Here is a 22,306-nt window from a genome sequence, read left to right as displayed (position 1 = left end):
CTGGTCCTGACCAGAGTGGAGGTTGAGTGACCCAGAAGGGCTGGAATCAGACCTCCAAACACACTGAGTGAACCAGAGACCAAGGCCTGAGAGTAAAGGTCATGGTGCCCAAGGCTGCTGCAGCGTCAGAGGAAACCGCTGACCAGTATTTCAGGGACTGTCCGTTCCTCTGTTCCCTGGGAGACTTCATCCCTTAACTGTCCCAGAGGGAAGGCCGGTCCCTCAGAGTCACTCTCCAGGAAAGGATCTGGACACTGAGGGGGCATCTTCCTGCTCTGGATCAGAGCGACGGCGATATTCTAGCGTCGGACCCATTTTCCTCCCCTCCTTGTGCACGGGGAGCAGGGAGACCCACGGGAGATGTGGGAGGCGCCCTGCTCGCCACGTACCCGCGCGCTGCAGCGTGTCCTTCCCGTTGTCCAGGTATCTGCGGAGCCACTCCACGCACGTGCCCTCCAGGTAATCCCTGTGTCTCTCCGCCACACCGGCCGCCTCCCACTTGCGCTGGGTGATCTGAGCCGCCGTGTCCGCCGCGGTCCAGGAGCGCCTGTCCTCGTTCAGGGCGATGTAGTCGGCGCCGTCGTAGGCGTGCTGCTGATACCCGCGGAGGAGGCGCCCGTCCGGCCCCACGTCGCAGCCGAACATCCTCTGGATGGTGTGAGACCCTGGACCCGCCCCCGCGGTCAGCCGCGCCCACCGGCCCCACCAGCCCCGACCAACCCGCGGGGATTTTGTCCCAAACTGAAAACGAAACTGGGTGAAAGTCCCCGCGGGATCTTCCCGGGTTGAAGGTCTCAGGGGTCCCGCAGCCTCGGGGTGACTCTGGGACCCTGTAAATGCGGCGACCCGGGGTTGTCTGTGGAGCGGGGAGGGGTCGTGACCTGTGACCGGTCCCGGGGTCACTCACCGCCCTCGCTCTGGTTGTAGTAGCCGCGCAGGGTCTCCAGGGCCACTCGGACATTCTGTGCGTTGCCCTTGGCGGTCCGTGTCTCCCGCTCCCAATACTCCGGCCCCTCCCGCTCCATCCACGGCGCCCGCGGCTCCATCCTCGGATTCTCCGCGTCGCTGTCGAACCGCACGAACTGCGTGTCGTCCACGTAGCCGACGGCGATGAACCGGGGCTTCCCGCGGCCGGGCCGGGACACGGAGGTGGAGAAATACCGCAGGGAGTGGGAGCCTGGGGGCGGGAGGGGCTGAGACCCGGCGCGACCCTCTCCCGGCGCGGCTCCCCGGACCTGCGTCCCCGCCGGGCGGTCCCCTCGTCCTCCCCGCGGAGGCCGTTTCCCTCCCGACCCCGCACTCACCCGCCCAGGTCTCGGTCAGGGCCAGGGCCGCCGACAGCAGCAGGAGGAGGGTTCGGGGCGCCGTGACCCCCATCCTCGGAGTCTGAGGCGGCGCTGAGTCCGGGTAGCTCTGCGGTCACTTAATAACCGGGAACCGCGGCGACGCTGATTAGCTTCTCTGGAAACCCACACCCAATGGGGAGTGAGAACTGGTGTCACATCATCAGTATCCAGGAAGAAGGACCTGACCAGGGTTAGGAGAGGAAGAAACGAAACTTTGAGGCAGAGTCAAGGTCAGGGAGACCGGACGCTGCTCTTAGGACTGAAACCCACGCCCAGAACCTGAACCTTTGCCCTGACCCTGCTTCTCCCGCACCAAGCACTGTTTGTCACCCTGTCTCCTGAGCCTGGCCCAGGACTGACCCCCAGTCTGGGTCCAGCTCCTTCCCAGAACCTCTCCCTGACCTTGACTCTGCCTCCTACTCCTTTTCTCCCGGTCAGGACTCTTCAAACAAAACTCATCCCCTGGGAACTTGATGCCAGGTAAGCTAACCCTTCAACTGGAGGTGCAGAGATGGTGGTTTTCTCTACAAACCTGGAGTTGTGTCTAAACACACCTGGCAGAAACTCTCATGGAGACCAGTTTCCTTCTTGCTTATTAACTAGTGTGTAGCACAATCTTGGTAACCCCTGAATGATCAGGAATCTAATCTGTAACAGAACTGATTTTGGCCTCTTGATAAAGCAATGTGCCTAAACTCATTACAGTTAGACTCACAAGGCTCCCGATTTTTACTTTCCTGGACTATGTAACTTGGATTCTGAGTTGTTGTATTTAAATTTATCGTCATTCCACATCCCTTAGTCTATACTTGTGAGTGCAGGACATTTGCTCATACAAAGAAGCACAATTTGTTATTGTGTATTTCAACCAGGAGTTGCCAACTTTAATCACCTCAAAGCTGCACTTGTTCAGTCAAAATGCCCTTCTCCAGTGCTCACCCATTGCCTGTTTTTATGAATTATTAACATCTAACCTGTGTGTATATCAAGGGGACACTTGGTATTTTTAATGTAATTAATATTAGTAGGAAATTAGCTTCTTAGGTAACCCTGCAAATGTGTTAATTACCAAATGCAAAGAGCACCCTGCCAGGCTCTGTATTAAAAATCTATAAAACACTGAATTTAATTCTGAGAATTCAGCTGCTTTACGGTTCTTTCCCTCTGATCCTGTTCATTGCCTACTGCTTCTCCAGCCCTTCCCTCTGTCCCTTTCATCCCTCAGACCCCTTCTCCCCTTAGTCCCACCACCTCTCACCCCTGAACTGTGGAACTAGCCTGGTCCCCTCACCTGCTGCCCACAACTGTTCTCCCCCACAGTGGTCACCAGTCCTGCTACTGACGTCAGATTCTATCATTTCATCACTTAAAATGCTCTATGCAAGTAAATGAATATCAGTTCGTAAATTCATTTCAGTGAAAAACACATTATGTGCCTATCTCTTGGGCTTGTGTATTAATTTTCTATTTCTGTATACCAAATTACCACAAATTTATTGCCTATAAACAATGACCATTTATTTGCTTATTGCTCCTTAGAAATCCAGGCATGATGTGGATGGGTTCTCTGTTCAGGGTTTCACAAAGCTGTGCCCTCATCTTGAGGTTGGGGTCCTCCACTAAATGTATACAGAGCTCACAGGTAGAATTCACTTTCTGGCAATTGTAGGACTGAAGTCCTTGTTTGATTCCCAGCTATCAGGGTGGAGAGGCAGGAGGGCTGCCGCTGGCATTCTTTACTGCAGGAAGTCTCCACTTTCAAACCCCAAAGACTCACACTGAGTCTTTCTCTGCCTGTGAATCTCATACTCCAGAAAAACCCAGTCTTTGAAGAACTCACCTGATTAGGACAGTTCAATCCAGGATAATCACCATCTTATAAAGTCAACTGATTTGGGACTGTAATTATATCTGTAATTCCTTCACAGCAGCATCTACATTACTGTTCATTGAATACCCAGGGGAAGGTGCGTAAGGAAGGCATGGTTATTGCGGGACATCACAGAGTCAGCCTTGTGTGGCCGGGATCTTCCCTTTGTGTTTAATGGATCAGAGTTGAAAACAGAACTCAAATGAATGGGTGGTTGAGAGTGGTAATACAATGCATCCTTTTTAGCCATGGAAATTCTTCTTACATCCTAAAAGCAAATGACATGTTTAATATCTTATAATTAATGTATGAAAATTAAAGAACCAATTAACAGAGGCCATTAGGCCATATCTCTGTTAATATCTCAACAAAGGAATGGCCAAATAACACATGAAAATTGCTCAGATCAAAACCACCCTGATATATGACATAACCCCAGAGAGAATAGCCCACATCACAAAGTCCCAAAGCTGCAGATGCTGGCATGGTTGTGGAGAGAAGGGAACACTGTTAGTGGGACTGCAAACACCATGCATTTCCAAATACACTGCTTTGGAAGGAAGCATGGAGAATCCTCCTCAAAGAACTCAAAATAGACCTTCCGTTTGATCACTCAATCCTATTACTAGGTATCACCCAGAAGAAAAAAATCATTTTATTATAAAGTCACTTGCACTAAATTGTTTGTCACAACTCAATTCACAGTCACCAAGATGTGGAATCAAACTAAGTGCCCATAAACACGTGAATAGATTAATAAACTGTGTATTTGTATATTATTCATCCATAAAAAGATGGAAACTTTACATCTTTTGCATTAACCTGTATAAAGTGAAAGTATCATAAGAATAGAAAAGCCAGCATCTAGTGTATTCACTACTAATATGAAGCCAGTAGAGAACTAATATCCACACAGGAGAAAAATTCCATTTAATTCAAGTAGGAGGGAGGGGGGAGGAGCAAGGGGTACAGGAAGGAGGGCAGGGTGTTAGTGGCTCTCGCCTAATGGGCATGATGTAAGGGTACATGTCACAGCTCCTGGGTGAGGGGCACAACTACAACAGGGAACTTACCTGACAAATGAGTACGTTGTACCATAATTGTTGTACCCTCATATTAATATGAAATAAAAAAATTCATCCTCTCCTTGGAAGTTGTATTAGTTATCTACTGCTGTATAACAAATCACCTAAAACTTAGCACCTCTAAAAACAATTATTTAGTTTTTCCCATAGTTTCTGATACTCAGGAATCCCAAGAGATTTTTTCTTTTTTTTTTTTTTTTGTAGAGACAGAGTCTCACTGTACTGCCCTCGGGTAGAGTGCTGTGGCGTCACACGGCTCACAGCAACCTCTAACTCTTGGGCTTACGCGATTCTCTTGCCTCAGCCTCCCAAGCAGCTGGGACTACAGGAGCCCGCCACAACGCCCGGCTATTTTTTTGTTGCAGTTTGGCCGGGGCTGGGTTTGAACCCTCCACCCTCGGCATATGGGGCTGGAGCCCTACTCACTGAGCCACAGGCGCCACCCAAGAGATTTTTTCTTAAGTTCTCGTAACTCCAGGACTCTCTCTAAGTTACAGTCCAGTTGTCAGCCAAGGCTGTATGATCTGAGGGCTTGACTGTGGTTGGAGATGCTATGAAACGTGGTTCACTCATATGGCTGTTGAAGAGACCTCACCTCCTTGTTGGCTGGTCCCAGTAGGCCCCAGTTCCTGGCACATGGACTTTTCCAGAGGGTTGCTTATGACACAGCAACTGGCTGTGATCCAAGAGAGAGGGAGAACCAAGGTGGAAGCCTCAGTGAGTTTTATGTCCTACACCCAGAGTCACCAACTATTCCATCCTCATTGCTCTATCAGTTAGAAGTGAACCATTAAGTCCAGGCCCCACTCACAGTGAGGGATTTAACCTGCTCCTCTGGAAGGGAGGCATATCAAAGATTTTGCATACATGTCAAAAACAAAATTATAATATTGTTTCAGAATTTTGTAAATCAAATGCTTCTTTTATCTAATTATTTTTCTGTAATGCTTTCAACTTCTCTTTTCAAAGTAATGATTAAAAGTTTCAGACATCACAGAGCATTAGGAGCTACATAAGAAGTTAGACACAGAGAAAGGAGATACAGTAATATCTCTACGTTTTCCATGCGAATGTCTTTAATAAGAATGTTTTCTTCAGTAAGTTGCTACCATGTTGAGAACGTGTAGTATCTGGATCAAATAGTTCCAAGACTTCAATGATTTTTATGCCTATAAAATAACAACTATCTTTGTTTTTTCTAAGATTCAGAGCCGGGCACAGTAGCTCACACTTACATTCCCAGTGACTCAGAAGGATAAGGCTGGAGGATCACTTGAGGTCTGGAGTTCCACACCAGACAGAGCAACTTAGCAAGTACCAGTGTCTAAGAAAAGAAATAAGAAGGAGAAGCTCAAGCATCATCTTCAGAAATATTTACCTAACTGAATTGCTTGTCAGTTAGAAAAATGTGAGTCTCAAACACCAGTCTGCACACCTAGCTTATCATGACAACTATTTTTTTTTTTTTTTTTTTTTTGTAGAGACAGAGTCTCACTGTACCGCCCTTGGTAGAGTGCTGTGGCGTCACACGGCTCACAGCAACCTCTAACTCTTGGGCTTACGCGATTCTCTTGCCTCAGCCTCCCGAGTAGCTGGGACTACAGGCGCCCGCCACAACGCCCGGCTATTCATGACAACTATTTGATTAGATGCAGGAGGCAGAGATGGTCAACACCAATCTAGGAACTAGGTTTTGCCAAAAACTTGCTGGTTACTGGGCATCCTATAATAAATTTAGTATCTTTCACAGTGTTTTCTAACTAGATGTGGTCAGAGTGATTCAGATACCACATGGTTCTCAAAAGCACACTGACTTTTTTTTTTTTTTTTTTTCTGAGGCAGAGTCTCACTTTGTTGCCCTCTATAGAGTGCTGTAGCGTCATAGCTCACAACAACCTCAACTCTGGGGCTGAAGCAATTCTCTTCCCTCAGCCTCCCTGTAGTAACTGCAACTACAGGCACCCACCACAAAGTCCAGCTAATTTTTGTTGTTGTTGTTGTTGTTTAGCAGGCCCAGGCCAGGTTCGAACCCACCAACCACAGTGCATGTGGCTGGTCCCCTAACCACTGGGCTACAGGCGCCCAGCCACTTCTAAAGTTTTTTAAAGCAGCTCTGTGTGTTTTGCATTCATATTTACTATTCCGTCTTTGGTTATTCTATATTTTTATCACTCCTAGAAAGATACTGGTTATTCTTTTATAATATTTTTCTGTTTAATTTATTTTGGTCAACACTCTGCTTTTCAATTCTGTAAAAGTTTAATTTGGTTGTGGGTGGTAAATAAAAGTAACACACTAATTCCTTTGCAAGATGGAATTGGATTGCTTGTCAGGTTCGCCTTTCTATACCAGAGAATCCACGGAGTTGCCAGTGACCTGAGGGCCAAATGACCTTGTTCTAGCCAGGGCGACTTTCATGGCATCCTGGTCTTTTCTGTCACATGGTGCATTAATATTGGCTGTGGCTTTGTTCCACGGTACGTAGTTCTCAGTAGGGATCTTTGCAATGAACTTTGATATTTTCTTTTCATTTTAAAAAAACTAATCAAAATTACATCCCAAGGTGCAGTTTGAAAAACTCCAGTCCAAGGAGTTATGAGCACGTAAGTACCTGGGCACCTGCCACTGGCATAAGAAGCAGAACCTGTGAAGCCACCGTGGGCTGCTGCCCAGTCCCAACCCCAGAGTCTTCATTTCTCTAAGGATTTTTATATTAAGTGTCCATATCCCAAAACTAAATGTTAGTTAGCTTTGCCTGTTTTTAAACGTCCAATATACTGAACATGTCCTCCTTGTTTTCTCTGTGGGTGACACTATGTATAGGAGAGTTATCCCTGATTTGGGAGACTGTCATTCATTTTTACTACATTTTAAAATGAAATTATACATTTTATAATTATACCACAGTTTTGCTATTTTTTTGCTACCTTTGCTACTTTTCTTTAGTTGTAGATATGGTTGATTCCAGTTTTTCCCACAAACATTACTATGCCTATACACGTCAGGGCACACAGGCCAGGAGGTCCCCAGAGTGTGTGCTCAGGAGTAGGATGGTGGGATTATATGGTGGAAATACTTGAACTGTACTAGTTAAGGCTAATTTTATTTCCAAGGTGCTTGCACCAATTTAACCTTTATCAGGAATGTGTGAGAGTGTAGGTTGCTCATGTGTTCTCACAACACTCAGAGAAAGTGAGGAATTAAGGGTCAAAGGGCACTGTCTTGGCTATAGAATTATCAGGCATTTTTTCCTCAGACTCTTAATAACTTTCTTTTCTTAATTTTATCCTACATATTGTAGCATTATACTTTTATTATTTAGATCCAGATAATGCTTTCTTTCAGCATAAACATGTAGGGTAATTTTATAGATTAGGAATCTTCCAAATGAAAAGGAAAAAGTAGAGGGAGGGAGGGAAGAAAGAGAAAGAAGGAAGGAGAAAGATAAATTAAAATGAAAGAAGAACAGGGAGAGGAATTGGAAAAAGCATATGTAGCCAACATTATCAAAATGCAAAGAAATAACAGATGCAGATAATACCTGTGAAACAGTAGAAATGTAAGAGAGCTTTATTACAGGTCGGCTCCTGTGTAACAAACTACCCCAGAATTTAGTGCTTTAACATAGCAAACATGTATTAACTCAAAGAGATAATACAAACATCAGCAAAGTGGATCCAATGTGTGGGAGGAGTTAGATGAAGGGAAGAATTTTACAAGTTTCAATAAGAAGTCATTTGTGTGCAGATGGAAATGATTTTGTTAGTCCAGATCATCCAAGAAGCAATGACTAAATTAAACTCACAAGTGTGTAATGAGGGACACACCTGTCAGACAATATGGGGAGGGAGCCAGAAAACTCTGGGAAAGCTGCAGCCAAGATGCAAGTCTGAGCCCCTGTGAAGGAGGGAAGGTCTGAGACAGGCAGCCAGAGCACAGGCGGCCTAAGGAGAGCAAGGCCATGGAGGAGTCCTGGAGCCACAGCTGGCCATCAGAGGAGTCCCCTGACTCCCAGGAATGGGGCCTGCCTCAGTGTCCTTGCTGTGACCCTTGACAGTCTGGGCACACCCTGTGTGAATCAGGCCCTCTGCACCAATGCTGCTGGGGATGTCAGAGCACAGGAGGGGCCCTTGGTAGATTCCCTGGGATGTAACTCAAACCTTCCTTCCTGAGGCGTCTGGGCCCTTGGAAATCAAACCCTCTCAGGCTGAGTTGCTGGATGATTCTGTTCACATTGATGGTTGGACAAGGGGAAACCCCAAGCCCCTAAGTGGGTCCCTGGGGTCCCCGTTCCTGCCCCTCTGCGTGAAGCAGCCCTGCCTCCTCCCGGGGTTCAGGGTCCATCACTCCTGCTGGAGAGGAGGGGACTCCTCTTCTCACCTGCTGGTCTCTGGGCAGGTGCTGTCCAAACTTCCCGGGTGGCAACTCTAATGGGTAGTTCAATGGCTCTTGTTTGTCCCCGGCTCAGAAGGCAAGCAGAACCTGCTACTCTGCAGAGCCCAGAGTTGCACAGATGAGAAGTGCAGAGTCCCCAGTGGGTGAATCTAAGTGGTGGTCCATGGAGCCACATCCACTTCTACCCCTTTGTTCTGGACCCACATGTTCCTCCTACTGAGAACACAGCACTGTAGGGAGGTCTCTGGTTCAACAGATGCACTGTGTCCTGAAAGAGCACACCTCCCCCACAGAGAAGTTCAAGACACAGTATACCAACTAAAGCGATCTGTTACACAAATGGTTGGCTTACAAGTGATTTAATCCTTTCTCTGAATGGCCTTATGTCCTAAGCTGTGCCTTTCCAGAGTTCAGTGTGGCCAATGGCCCTGGGTGGTGCAGATTGTGATATGACCAGTGGGTCATGGCCATGGACCAGGCTGCACCTCCTTCTCTGTGAAGTGGGTCCCTGACATGGCTTGAATGTTTCTCTCCTCCAGACCTCATATCAATTTCCCATGTTGGAAGTGAGACCTGGTGGGAGGTGTTTGGGTCATGGAGACATTTGCCTTTTGAACATCTGGCTACTCTCTCAAGGTAATGAGGGAGTTCTCTATTAGTTCACAGGAGCGGCAGTTGTTTGAAGGACGCTGAAACATTGTCCTCTCTCTCATCCCTCACTCACTATGTGACACAGCTGTTCCCCCTTTGACTTCCACCTTAATTGTAAGATTCCAAAGCCCTCACCAGAAGCAGATTCTTGGCCCAGGCTTTTTGCACACCCTGCAGACCTGTGAACTAAATAAACTTTCTTTCTTTATAAATTACCCAGCTCCAAATCGTTCTTTTTTTTTTTCAAATCTTTTTTATAACATCATAAAATAGACTCATACAGAAAAATGGTAGCAAGGAGTAGAGCATTGCTATAAAGACACCTGAAAATATCAAAGCAGCTTTGGAACTGGCTAACAGTTAGAGTTCAGAAGAATTTGGGGGGTTCAGAAGAAAACAGGAAGTGGAGGGCAACTTTGGAACTTCTTAGAGACTTGGTGAGTGGTTATGATCAAAATATTAATAGGAACATGGACGGTGATGGCCAGGCTGAGGAGGGGTTAGATAGAAAATAGGAACTTACTGGGAACTGGAGCAAAGGTCACCCTTGTCACACTTGTTAATAGAAAAAATCCAGACTATAAAATAATTTCAAAGAAGTTAATTCTGAGTAGAACATGTGTGTCCATGGCTCAGGGAGCCACACTCAGGAAGTCGTGAGCAAGAGGTCCTGAGGTGGGTGGGCTACAGGTGGTTTTATACATTTTGGAGACACAGGATATGCAGGTAAATTACAAATCAGTACATGAAAGATGCACACAGGTCTGACATCCTGACAGTGGGGCTTACAGGTCATAGGTGGCTTCAAAGACTCTTTGATGAGTAATTAAAGAAATGAAGTTTTGTCTAAAGGATTGCAATGTTTTAAGATATGGAAGTCTGTCGATCAGAGACAAGACACAGTATACCAACTAAAGCGATCTGTTACACAAATGGTTGGCCTACAAGTGATTTAATCCTTTCTCTGCATGGCCTTATGTCCTCTTGTTATATGAATAGCTTATTGTCTGAAGTGTGTCTGACTTCTCTTTCCTTCCTGGCTAGGAGCTCAGTTTAATGTTTGTCTGGGTTCTCCATGTCCAAGATGGATCCATTCAGTCGAGGGAGAGTATTAGGATTTAATTTTAGTTCACAACCCCCTCCCCCACTTGGCCAAGATTTGCCAGAGGCAGCAAAGATGGATAAACTTTTATTTTTTTTTAATTTTTTTATGCAAAAGATCAAAGTTTATTAGAGAACAGTACACTCCAGAGAACAAACACACCTTTAGAGTAAAGAAGGCTCTGGGTTTAGTAAGATGCTTTCCTTTTATACAGATTTTCCAATTCTATGTTAAGTGGTGTGGGGGGTAAATATTCATGATTTTTCCTGGAATGGGGGAAAACGTCCAGGAAGGAGAGTCTTCCTTTTTATATCCCAGTAAGGCAATTTCCAGAAGTTATCATTGTATTTGTGTAGTGTGATAGAACTGGTGTAAATTGTACTATGTTGATGAAAATAGGTCACTTGAGCTTACAGTCACGTTACTTGATCCCATGCTCCAAAATTTCCTTTTTGTGGCCTTAGCTGTATCTCCACATTGTGGCCTCTCTACCTCCGAATCTCATGTTTGTACAGCAAACATCAGTTCGCTTTTCGGAAGCCTTCTTGAAATGCCAGCTTGTCTTTCGTGGAAGCCCCTCTGCTCATTTTGTTCCTCTTATGATGGACAGAGGATCTCCTAGTATCATCCGCCCCTGTCTCTCCTCAGCCCTACCTCACTTTAAGCCTCTGAGACATGCTTGACATTTGTAGAGTATTTCATTCATATGAATTGTGATTAGAAAAGCATGAGAAATAGTCAAAGACCTTGTCACATTCTTCACATATATACAAGTTCTCTATGAATTCTGTTAGGGACTGAAATGTACTGAATCCTGGTAATAGGATCAAAACTTTCTTCACATTTGTCAGGGATTTCTCTGTTATAAATTTCTCATTTACACAATGGTTTGAGCACAAGTTAAACATCTGTCACAAGGTGTTCACATCTGTAGAGTTTCTCTTCAACATGAATTCTATTGTGTACAGGAAACTGTGACCACCGGCATTAGGCTATGCCACATCTTCACATTGTTACATTATTTCTCTGCGATGATTTCTCTTATGTTTACTAGGGGCTGAAGACCAGTAAAAACCTTTGCCCCATTATTCACATCGGTAGGATTTCCCTCCAAGGTGAATTTTGTTATGTGTAGTAAGGTTTGAGTTCCCGTTATAGGAATTGCCACACTGTTCACAGTTGTGGGATTTCTCACGAGTGTGAATTCTTTTATGCTTAGCAAGTTATCAACACCGGGTAAAGTTACTAAAACGTTCTTCACATCTCAAGGATTTCTGCCCTGTACAGGGAGGTTTGAACGTGAGATAAAGGTTTGCCACACTGTTCATATTTAGATTTCTCTCCAGAATGAATTCTTTTATGTACAAAAAGTTTCATATACTGATTAAAGCCTTTGACACATTTTTAACATATATAGGGTTTCTCTCCAGAATAAATTATTCTTTTTAACAAGTATGCAGATGCCATTTATTTGTTGCATAAGTACATTATAGTTTTATTTGATTTTTTCAAAACATCAAATATAAATAACCTGAAACTGTAAAAATGTACAAAAATTGGCTTCTTACACAGACATACCCAAGCAGTACAAGCTGAAAACTTGAGTAAATTAATATTATTTTACATTAATATACATAGTGCCATTTAACATTTAAAAACAAGTTTCAATGCATAGCACTTGATTTTTCTTTGAATCTGTTTCAGTCAGTAAAAAGTATGAAAATGGTTAAATCTAGGCTAAAAATAATTCTTCTTCTAGCCAAAAATAAAGGCATAATATTCATAACCAGGTATCAACTTTACTAAACCACAATATTTTGAAACTATTAAATGATACCTAAGGGTATTTACATTTAAAAGGCAACATGCATTGTGGTGTTTCAGCTCATGACTGGTTATGCACACACTTTGTTCAAAAGGTTTTAAAACTCTATTCCTACTTTAATACAGCATACTGCAATGTTTCTAACAGTTTAGCAAAATGAATGCTTTCAAAGGGAGCACAATCATTCTCAAAAGTTACCCTCTGGGACAAAGGCCATAATGAATAATCTGGTTCTGCCCAGATAAATGAACGTAATGAAGAGGGTCTGTCAGGAGGCCCTGCTGTTCAGTCTAATGCTATGACATCATCAAGTTCTTCTGTCTACACATGACCTCTTTGCACCGACGTTCTCTTTCTCATCCAATTTCCTCTTATGACTTCTCTCCTCTTCACTGAAGTCAGCATTATTTGAAGAAACTTCTTCATCTGAGTCAACTGTAAGCACGTCATCTTGCTCTTGTGCCGTGGAGGTGGAGGGCTGGGCTCCATCATCACTGCCATTGGTTATGCTTTAGCAGCACCTGCAGCTTGTTTAGGCCCTACTTTTTCTGGGGTGTCACCAACAACTTCAAATTCAACATCCTTCCTATCACTATGAAGGATGTTGATCAGTGAAATGTAGTCCTGTAGGAAGTCATCTGCTTGAACCCAGCTGCCATTTTTTTTTTTTTTTTTTTTGTGAGACAGAGCCTCAAGCTGTCACCCTGGGTAGAGTGCTGTGGCATTACAGCTCACAGCAACCTCTAACTCCTGGGCTCAAGCGATTCTCCTGCCTCCACCTCCCAAGTAGCTGGGACTACAGGCGCTCACCACAACCCCTGACTATTTTTTTTTTTTGAAGTTTTTGGCCAGGGCTGGGTTTGAGTTTGAACCTGCCACCTCCGGTATATGTGGCCAGTGCCCTACCCCTAGCCACAGGCGCCACATTCCCAGCTGCCATTTCTAATCCCAAATTCTCACAACTTCTTGTGATTATTAGCGTCCATCTCTCCCTCTTCTGAGGATATTAGGATTGTTCCTTTCCCATCTTCAGTGTGGACATCTGGTGCTACCATAGCAAATTTTTCTTTCACTATCTTACCCTGTATGGTGAGGACAGTCACTTTATGGACATTCAGCCGCACAGCCACTTCCGGCTTACTGGCACAGATGTAACAGTTGGGGTTGGGAGGATCCAGTGCACAAGGCACAGGGAGCTTCTTTCTTGGGTTTGGTTGTTAATTCAAAAAAATTCTTCTACACTGCTCTATTTTTCCTGATAAAATCTTCAACCTTTCCAAGACTATCAACCCAGCAATCACTGCATTAGTAGTGGCAATAGCAAGAATGATGTTTCCTCCCATTGATTTTATATCAAATCTGCTCTGCATATTCATACTGAAAATATACATCCTGAGGTTTGCAGCCGAGGTGACAAAATCCATTGGAGATGGGTCATCTTTGTCCCATATGAGCTCAGCTCCATTCCCCTTTTCTGTTAAATGAACTTTCAATGTCTCAATGCTCTTTGAAAAAAGACTTGCATAGCTCTTTACATCTAGAGCCTGCTGGTCTTTCAGGCCTAACAGGTTCATTTTTTGATCTGATGCATTGGTTTCTTCTCCTTGACTTTGTACTTCAGCTTAGTCCAATGGAAATGGAGGTTTCCTTTTCTACCATTGTTTGTCCATTGTCAATAGATATCTGATATCATCTTTTAAAAGCTTGGTAAAGGCCAATTGCCATGAAAGTGTAAGTGGTCCTCCTTGTTACTCAGACTATTTCACTGCAGGACTCATTCCTCTGTACCATCGATCAATTGGGAGCCATTCCACAACAATTCGGTGCTGTGAGCAGGATCAGCATCACGAAGATAGCACAGCCAGCTTTCTCGGGAACGCTTCACAGCTCCCATGGTGGACACTTAAGAAATAGAGTTTTTTGGCGCTGCAATCAGCGCCTGCCGGACATCCGTAAGAGCTGCACCACGAATCCGTGGCCCGCCAGGACCCCGGTAAGAGTTGCAGCTCAACCCGCAACACACACCCGCTGGTCCTGACCAGGAACTCCGGGAGCCACACAACCCCGCATCATCCCTCCTGTATCCTCCCTGCCTCCACACAGGTCCAATCAAAGGCCAGGGACTCTGGTAGCTGGGTGCCCTCCGGAGCCCTCCCTGCCTCTGCACAGAGCCCTTCTCCTGGCCAGAGACTGCTGGAGCCTTGGGCTCTCTGAGCCAAAGTCACGGGTGTCAGGCACTCCCAGAATCGTGTACACCCCCCCCACCCTCCATTGCTGGATCCGGGTGTCCCACACTCTGGAGCTGCTTCCACAACCAGAACTCCCTAGCTGAGAGCAGCCCCAGAGGAGCTACACAGGGTCACTCCCTACAAAGATCCAGCAACAAAAGAGTGATCCCGCTGGGGCCTAATCTTAGAGAAACACCTCCCCAACTCTAAGGACAGCCAGAGGCAATGGTGAAAAAGCAATCATGAGGCAAAATCAACAGAAAAACTCTGGCAATATGAATAATCAGAGTAGATCAACTCCCCCAAGGATCAATGGGGCAGATCAATGGGGCAGACACAGCACAAGATCCCATGCACAAACAAATAGCTGAGATGTCAGAAATCAAATTCAGAATCTAGATAGCAAATAAGATCAAATTAGAATCCCAGGCAGTAACCCAAAAGGTATCTCAAGAATTCAACTACTTCAAAGACCAAATGACCAAAGATTTTGACATATTGAGACAAGAAGTTGTAGGCCTCAAAGATCTGAGAAACACAGTAGAATCCCTCAGTAACACAATGGAGCAAGCAGAAGAAAGGATTTCTGACATTGAAGACAAAGCGTTCGAACACTCCCAAACTCTCAAAGAGGAAGAGAAATGGAGGGCAAAAACAGATCACTCTCTCAGAGAGCTCTGGGATAATTTGAAGAAAACCAATACTCGTCTTATAGGGATCCCCAAAAGCGACAAAGTGGCTTCACAAGGCATAGAGTCTCTTCTCCATGAGATTATGAAAGAGAACTTTCCATACATGCCGAGAGATTCTGAAATTCAGATAGCAGAAAGTTTTAGAACTCCAGCATGACTCAATCCAAATAAGACATCCCCCAGACACATCATAATCAATTTCACTAAAGTTAATATGAAGGAGAAAATTCTGAAAGCAGCCAGATGAAAGAAAACCATCACCTACAAGGGGAAGAGTATTAGAATAACTGCAGATCTCTCTGCTGAAACCTTTCAAGCTAGAAGAGGATGGTCATCAAATTTTAATCTCCTAAAACAAAATAACTTTCAACACGGGATCCTGTACCCAGCTAAACTGAGTTTCTTTTATGATGGAGAAATTAAATACTTTACTGACATTCACATGTTGAAGAAATTTGCCATAACTAAACCAGCTCTCCAGGATATTCTCACACCTATCCTCCATAAAGACCAGAGTAATCCTCCACCACAAAAGTAAACCCACCCAGAAAATTTTGATCAATTCCAACTTCCACAGTCGCAAAAGGATTAAAAATATCCACCAGACCCTCAAAAGGCTTATCAATATTCTCAATTAATGTGAATGATTTAAATTGTCCTCTAAAGAGGCTCAGCGTGGCTGACTGGATACCAAAACTCAAGCCCGATATCTGCTGCATACAAGAATCTCATGTTGCATTAAAAGACAAATATAGACTCAAGGTGAAGGGATGGTCATCTATACTCCAGACAAATGGAAAGCAGAAAAAAGCAGTTGTTGCACTCCTATTCGCAGATGCAATAGGCTTTAAACCAACCAAAATAAGGAAGGATAAGGATGGACACTTCATATTTGTTAAAGGCAATACTCAATATGATGAGATTTCAATTATTAATATTTATGCACCCAACCACAACACACCTCAATTTATAAGAGAAACTCTAACAGACATGAGCAACTTGATTTCCTCCAGTTCCATAGTAATTGGAGATTTTAACACCCCTCTAGCAGTGCTGGATAGATCCTCCAAAAAGAAGCTAAGCAAAGAAACTTTAGATTTAAACTTAACCATTCAACATCTGGACATAACAGACATCTACAGAACATTTCATCCCAACAAAACTGAATACACATTCTTCTCATCAGCCCATGGAACATACTCCAAAATCGACCACATCCTAGGCCACAAATCTAACCTCAGCAAATTTTAAAAACAAAGAAATTATTCCTTGCATCTTCTCAGACCATCATGGAATAAAAGTTGAACTAAATAACAACAGGAACCTGCATACCCATACAAAAACATGGAAGCTAAATAACCTTATGCTGAAAAATAGATGGGTTATAGATGAGATTAAGAAGGAAATCACCAAATTTTAGGAACAAAACAACAATCAAGACACAAATTATCAGAACCTCTGGGATACTGCAAAGGCAATCCTAAGAGGGAAATATATAGCACTGCAAGCCTTCCTCAAGAAAATGGAAAGAGAAGAAGTTAACAACTTAATGGGACATCTCAAGCAACTAGAGAAGGAAGAACACTCCAATCCCAAACCCAGCAGAAGAAAAGAAATAACTAAAATCAGAGAAGAATTAAATGAAATTGAAAACAAAAGGATTATACAACAGATAAATAAATCCAAAAGTTGGTTTTTTGAAAAGATCAATAAAATAGATAAACCTTTGGCCAACCTAACAAGGAAAAAAAGAGTAAAATCCCCAATTTCATCAATCAGAAATGGTAACAATGAAGTAACAACAGACCCCTCAGAAATTCAAAAAATCCTTAACAAATATTATAAGAAACTCTACTCTGAGAAATATGAAAATCTGAAAGAAATCAACCAGTACCTGGAAGTATGCCCCCTACCAAGACTTAGCCAGAAGGAAGTGGAAATGTTGAACAGACCTATATCAAGTTCTGAAATAGCATCAACTATACAAAATCTCCCTAAAAAGAAAAGCCCAGGACCAGATGGCTTTACATCAGAATTCTACTAAACCTTTAAAGAAGAACTAGTACTTATATTACTAAACCTCTTCCAAAATATAAAGAAGGAAGACTACCCAACACATTCTACAAAGAAAACATCACCTTGATTCCTAAACCAGGGAAAAACCCAACAAGAAAATAAAATTATAGACCAATATCACTAATGAATATTGATGCAATAATACTCAATAAGATTCTAACAAACAGAATTTAACAACACATCAAAAAAATTATACACCATGACCACGTGGGATTTATCCCAGGGTCTCAAGGCTGATTCAACATACGTAAATCTATAAATGTAATTCAGCACATAAACAAACTTAGAAATAAAGACCATACAATTCTCTCAATCAATGCAGAAAAAGCTTTTGATACTATCCAGCATCCCTTCATGATCAGAACACTTAAGAAAATTGGTATAGAAGGGACATTTCTTAAACTAATAGAGACCATCTACAGCAAACCCACAGCCAATATCGTTTTGAATGGAGTTAAATTAAAATCATTTCCACTCAGATCAGGAACCAGGCAAGGTTGCCCATTGTCTCCATTGCTCTTTAACATTGTAATGGAAGTTTTAGCCATTGCAATTAGGGAAGAAAAGGTGATCAAGGTATCCAAACAGGGTCAGAAGAGATCAAACTTTCACTCTTTGCAGATGATATGATCGTATATCTGGAAAACACTAGGGATTCGACTACAAAACTTTTTGAAGTGATCAAGAAATACAGCAATGTCTCAGGCTACAAAATCGACACCCATAAATCTGTAGACTTTATATATACCAACAATAACCAAGCGGAAAAAACAGTCATGGACTCTATTCCATTCACAGTAGTGCCAAAGAAGATGAAATATTTGGGAGTATACCTAACAAAGGACGTGAAAGATCTCTATAAAGAGAACTATGAAACTTTAAGAAAAGAAATAGTTAACAAATGGAAAAACATACCCTGCTCATGGCTGGGAAGAATCAACATTGTTAAAATGTCTATATTAACCAAAGCAATATGTAATTTTAATGCAATTACTATTAAAACTCCATTGTCATATTTTAAAGATCTTGAAAAAATACTTCGTTTTATATGGAATCAGAAAAAACCTCGAATAGCCAAAACATTACTCAGCAATAAAAACAAAGCAGGAGGAATCACGCTACCAGACCTAAGACTGTACTATAAATTGATAGTGATCAAAACAGCATGCTACTGGCACAAAAACAGAGAAGTAGATGTCTGGAACAGAATAAAGAACCAAGAGATGAATCCAGCTAGTTACTGTTATTTGATCTTTGACAAGCCAATTAAAAACATTCAGTGGGGGAGGCAGAGCAAGATGGCGGCCAAGTAACAGCTTCCTTGCATCTGGGCACCGTGAGTCTGGAGAGATAGGACTCCAGGAATCTCTGCCTGGTGGGATCTGCCTATCATCACCCCTGCGAGGATACAGGGAGTCAGCGAGAGACTTCTGGACCCCAAGAGGAGGACTAAAACAGTGGAAAAACGGCAAGTGGTCGCGTGTGTTCAATCCGTCTAAACCCGCCCGCAACTGTAAGTTCAGTAGCAGCGAGACTGCAAACCAGAAAGACCTTACCTGTGAACTGTTTTGGTGTCTTTGGACCTGGCACACAGTTGAACTGCCTTGGGGATAGCCTGAGTGGGAGTGCGGAAAACTTTGGCCTTTGTCTAGGGCCCCAGTCTGAGCCCCTGAGCCAGACGGAGCTAATAGTGTTTGGCTGTGGGTCACAGGGAGCCATTGTGAGTGATCTGCCCCGGCGAGCTCCACCCTCAGGGTCACAGAGCTAGAATTGGGTGGGAACTGGTAACCCAGCAACCAAGTAGCCTAAGGGCGGGGTCTGAGCCACCTTGCAGCCCTAACCCTCAGGGGCAGAGTGAGACCAATTTTGGCACACTAGGTAAGTGGGTAGCCACTTCAGCAGTGATTCCAGTGACAAGCACTTTCCTAGGAAAGCTTCTGCTCAGCAAGTGAACAAGTTCAAAGTGCCTTTTAAGTGGGCTGAAGAGAGATTTAGGGTGTCTACCTGCTGGGGTTTGAGAAATCAGCAGCCTCCAGTCATATCAGAACTGTGATTAACATCTCAAACCCCAGAAGACCACGTGTTGCCCAGACAATACTCAATAACATATACATACTGCTTTGTTTTTGGTTGTGTTTTTTTTTTTTTTTTTGGGTTTGGTTGCTTTTTTTGTTTATTTTGGTGTTGTTGATGTTGTTTTGTTTTTTAAGTTCAACCTTTTCCATACAGATCCTTTTTCTTTCTCAATTTTTCTAGTTTAATTATAATTTCCCATTGCTGCCTTTTTCCATAATTAGAACTTCATTTTTGCTAGTGTTTCTACTGCTATGATTTGGTTTTCCACCCAATTTTATCCCATAAAGTTTTCTGTTTGCTTGTTTTGGTTTGCTTTATACCATTTTTGTCTTTCCTCTCTACTTCGTGGAGGTGGGGTACTGTGTCTGATCAGGTTAGCAAAGAGCTGCTGACCTCAAGGGAACCACCCAACTGGGCACCCCCAGAAGGTGGGTTTTTTTTTTAAGGTTGTGTCAAAGTACCCTACTGTACACCTATATTGCTCTGTCTCCCTCTTTCTGTGCCTCTCTCCTTTTTGTCAATATTCCTTTTACCCACCACCTCTCCTTTCTCTATTTTTCTTTGTTTTTCTTATCACTCGGTCCTCCTTTCTTTCATCCCTTTTTTGCTCTTCAACCTTCTCACCCTTCTGGTCCTGTAACCCTTAGTCCACAGGCACAAGAACTTAAAGAGCAAGAGGAAGTGAAAGGAAAATTAGGGCAAGGAAACAGATAAAAGAAATCACTCATGAGGAAGAATCAGCAGAAAACTCCAGGCAACATGAAGAACCAGTCCAGAACAACCCCACCAAGGGACCATGAGGTAGCTACTGCAGATGATTCCACCTATAAAGAAATGTTAGGAATGACAGAAAGGGAATTTAGAATACACATGTTGGGGAGAGGCGGAGCAAGATGGCAGCCGAGTAACAGCTTACTTGCATCTGGGCACCGTGAGTCTGGAGAGATAGGACTCCAGGCGTCTCTGGCTGGTGGAATCTGCCTATCATCACCCCTGCGAGGATACAGGGAGTCAGCGAGAGATTTCTGGACCCCAAGAGGAGGACTAAAACAGTGGAAAATCGGCAAGTGGTCGTGTGTGTTCAATCCGTCTAAACCCGCCCGCAACTGTAAGTTCAGTAGCAGCGAGACTGCAAACCAGAAAGGCCTTACCTGTAAACTGTTTTGGTGTCTTTGGACTTGGCACTCAGCTGAACTGCCTTGGGGAGAGCCTGAGCGGGAGTGCAGAGAACTTTGGCCTTTGTCTAGGGCCCCAGTCTGAGCTGCTGAGCCAGACGGAGCTAAAAGTGTTTGGCTCTGGGTCACAGGCAGCCATTGTGAGCGATCTGCCCCAGCAAGCTCCACCCTCAGGGTCACAGAGCTAGAATTGGGTGGGAACTGGTAACCCAGCGACCAAGTAGCCTAAGGGCGGGGTCTGAGCCGCCTTGCAGCCCTAACCCTCGGGGGCAGAGGGAGACCAGTTTTGGCACACAGGGTAGCCACTTCAGCAGTGATTCCAGCGACAAGCACTTCCCTGGGAAAGCTTCTGCTCAGCAAGTGAACAAGTTCAAAGTGCCTTTTAAGTGGGCTGAAGAGAGATTTAGGGTGTCTACGTGCTGGGGTTTAAGAAACTAGCAGCCTCCAGTCGTATCAGAACTGTGATTAACATCTCATACGCCAGAAGACCACGTATTGCCCAGACAATATTCAATAACATATATATACTGCTTTGTTTTTGGTCGTGGTTTTTTTCTTTGGTTTGTTTGTTTTTCTTGTTTATTTTGATGTTATAGATTGTTGTTTTGTTTTTCAAGTTCAACCTTTTCAATACAGATCCTTTTTCTTTCTCAATTTTGCTAGTTTAATTATAATTTCCAATTGCTACCTATTTCAATAATTAGAACTTCATTTTTGTTAGTGTTTCTACCGCTGTTTTGGTTTGATTTATAGCATTTTTGTCTTTCCTCTCTACTTGGTGGAGGTGGGGTACGGTGTCTGATTAGGTTAGCAAAGAGCTGCTCACCTCAAGGGAACCACCGAACTGGGCACCCCCAGAAGGTGGTTTTTTTTTTAAGGTTGTTATCAAAGTACCCTACTGTACACCTATATTGCTCTGTCTCCCTCTTTCTGTGCCTCTCTTCTTTTTGTCAATATTCCTTTTACCCACCCCCTCTCCTTTCTCTATTTTTCTTTTTTTTCTTATCACTCGGTCCTCCTTTCTTTCGTCCTTTTTTTGCTCTTCAACCTTCTCACCCTTCTGGTCCTGTAACCCTTAGTCCACAGGCACGAGAACTTAAAGAGCAAGAGGAAGTGAAAGGAAAATTAGGGCAAGGAAACAGATAAAAGAAATCACTCATGAGGAAGAATCAGCAGAAAACTCCAGGCAACATGAAGAACCAGTCCAGAACAACCCCGCCAAGGGACCATGAGGTAGCTACTGCAGAGGATTCCACCTATAAAGAAATGTTAGGAATGACAGAAAGGGAATTTAGAATACACATGTTGCAAACAATGAAAGAAATGATGGAAACAATGAAGGAAACTACTAATAAAGTGGAAAATAACCAAAAGGAAATTCAAAAACAGAATCAAATAAGAGATGAACGATATGAAGAATATAAAAAGGATATAGCAGAGCTGAAGGAACTGAAACAGTCAATTAGGGAACAAAAGATGCAATGGAAAGTATCAGCAACAGGTTAGACCATGCAGAAGAAAGAATTTCAGAGGTAGAAGACAAAGTTTTTGAGATAACTCAGATAGTAAAACAGGCAGAAAAGAAGAGAGAGAAAGCAGAATGTTCCCTGTCAGAACCATGGGACTTTATGAAGCGTTCCAACATACGAGTTATAGGAATTCCAGAAGGGGAAGAAGAATGCCCCAGAGGAATGGAAGACATACTAGAGAATATTATAAAAGAAAATTTCCCAAATATCACCAAAGATTCTGACACACTGCTTTCAGAGGGATATCGGACCCCAG

The 22,306-nt window shown here is 43.5% G+C and overlaps 1 protein-coding gene and 1 pseudogene across 3 annotated transcripts in view; both read right to left on the bottom strand.

Moving 5' to 3' along the window:
• The window catches only part of LOC128594084 (popy Class I histocompatibility antigen, A-1 alpha chain-like), a 104,521-nt gene extending 102,999 nt beyond the window's left edge, over window positions 1–1,522 (bottom strand). For all 3 annotated transcript variants that reach the window (XM_053602614.1, XM_053602615.1, XM_053602619.1), the window contains exons 1-3: window positions 1,305–1,522; window positions 908–1,177; window positions 390–665 (exon numbers count right to left, since the gene is read on the bottom strand). In XM_053602614.1, coding sequence (XP_053458589.1) covers window positions 390–665; window positions 908–1,177; window positions 1,305–1,377 — 619 coding nt within the window. In that variant the 5' untranslated portion in view covers window positions 1,378–1,522. The remainder of the gene's footprint in view (window positions 1–389; window positions 666–907; window positions 1,178–1,304) is intronic.
• Window positions 1,523–12,559: 11,037 nt separating this feature from the next.
• Window positions 12,560–13,980, bottom strand: LOC128594233 (SUMO-activating enzyme subunit 2-like; annotated as a pseudogene).
• Between the last annotated feature and the right edge of the window lie 8,326 nt (window positions 13,981–22,306).

This window comes from Nycticebus coucang, chromosome 9, assembly GCF_027406575.1.
Source record: "Nycticebus coucang isolate mNycCou1 chromosome 9, mNycCou1.pri, whole genome shotgun sequence".
Taxonomy (NCBI): Eukaryota; Metazoa; Chordata; class Mammalia; order Primates; family Lorisidae; genus Nycticebus; species Nycticebus coucang.
The sequence above is the reverse complement of the archived record's forward strand: the minus strand, read 5'-3'. Positions and strand labels throughout refer to the sequence as shown.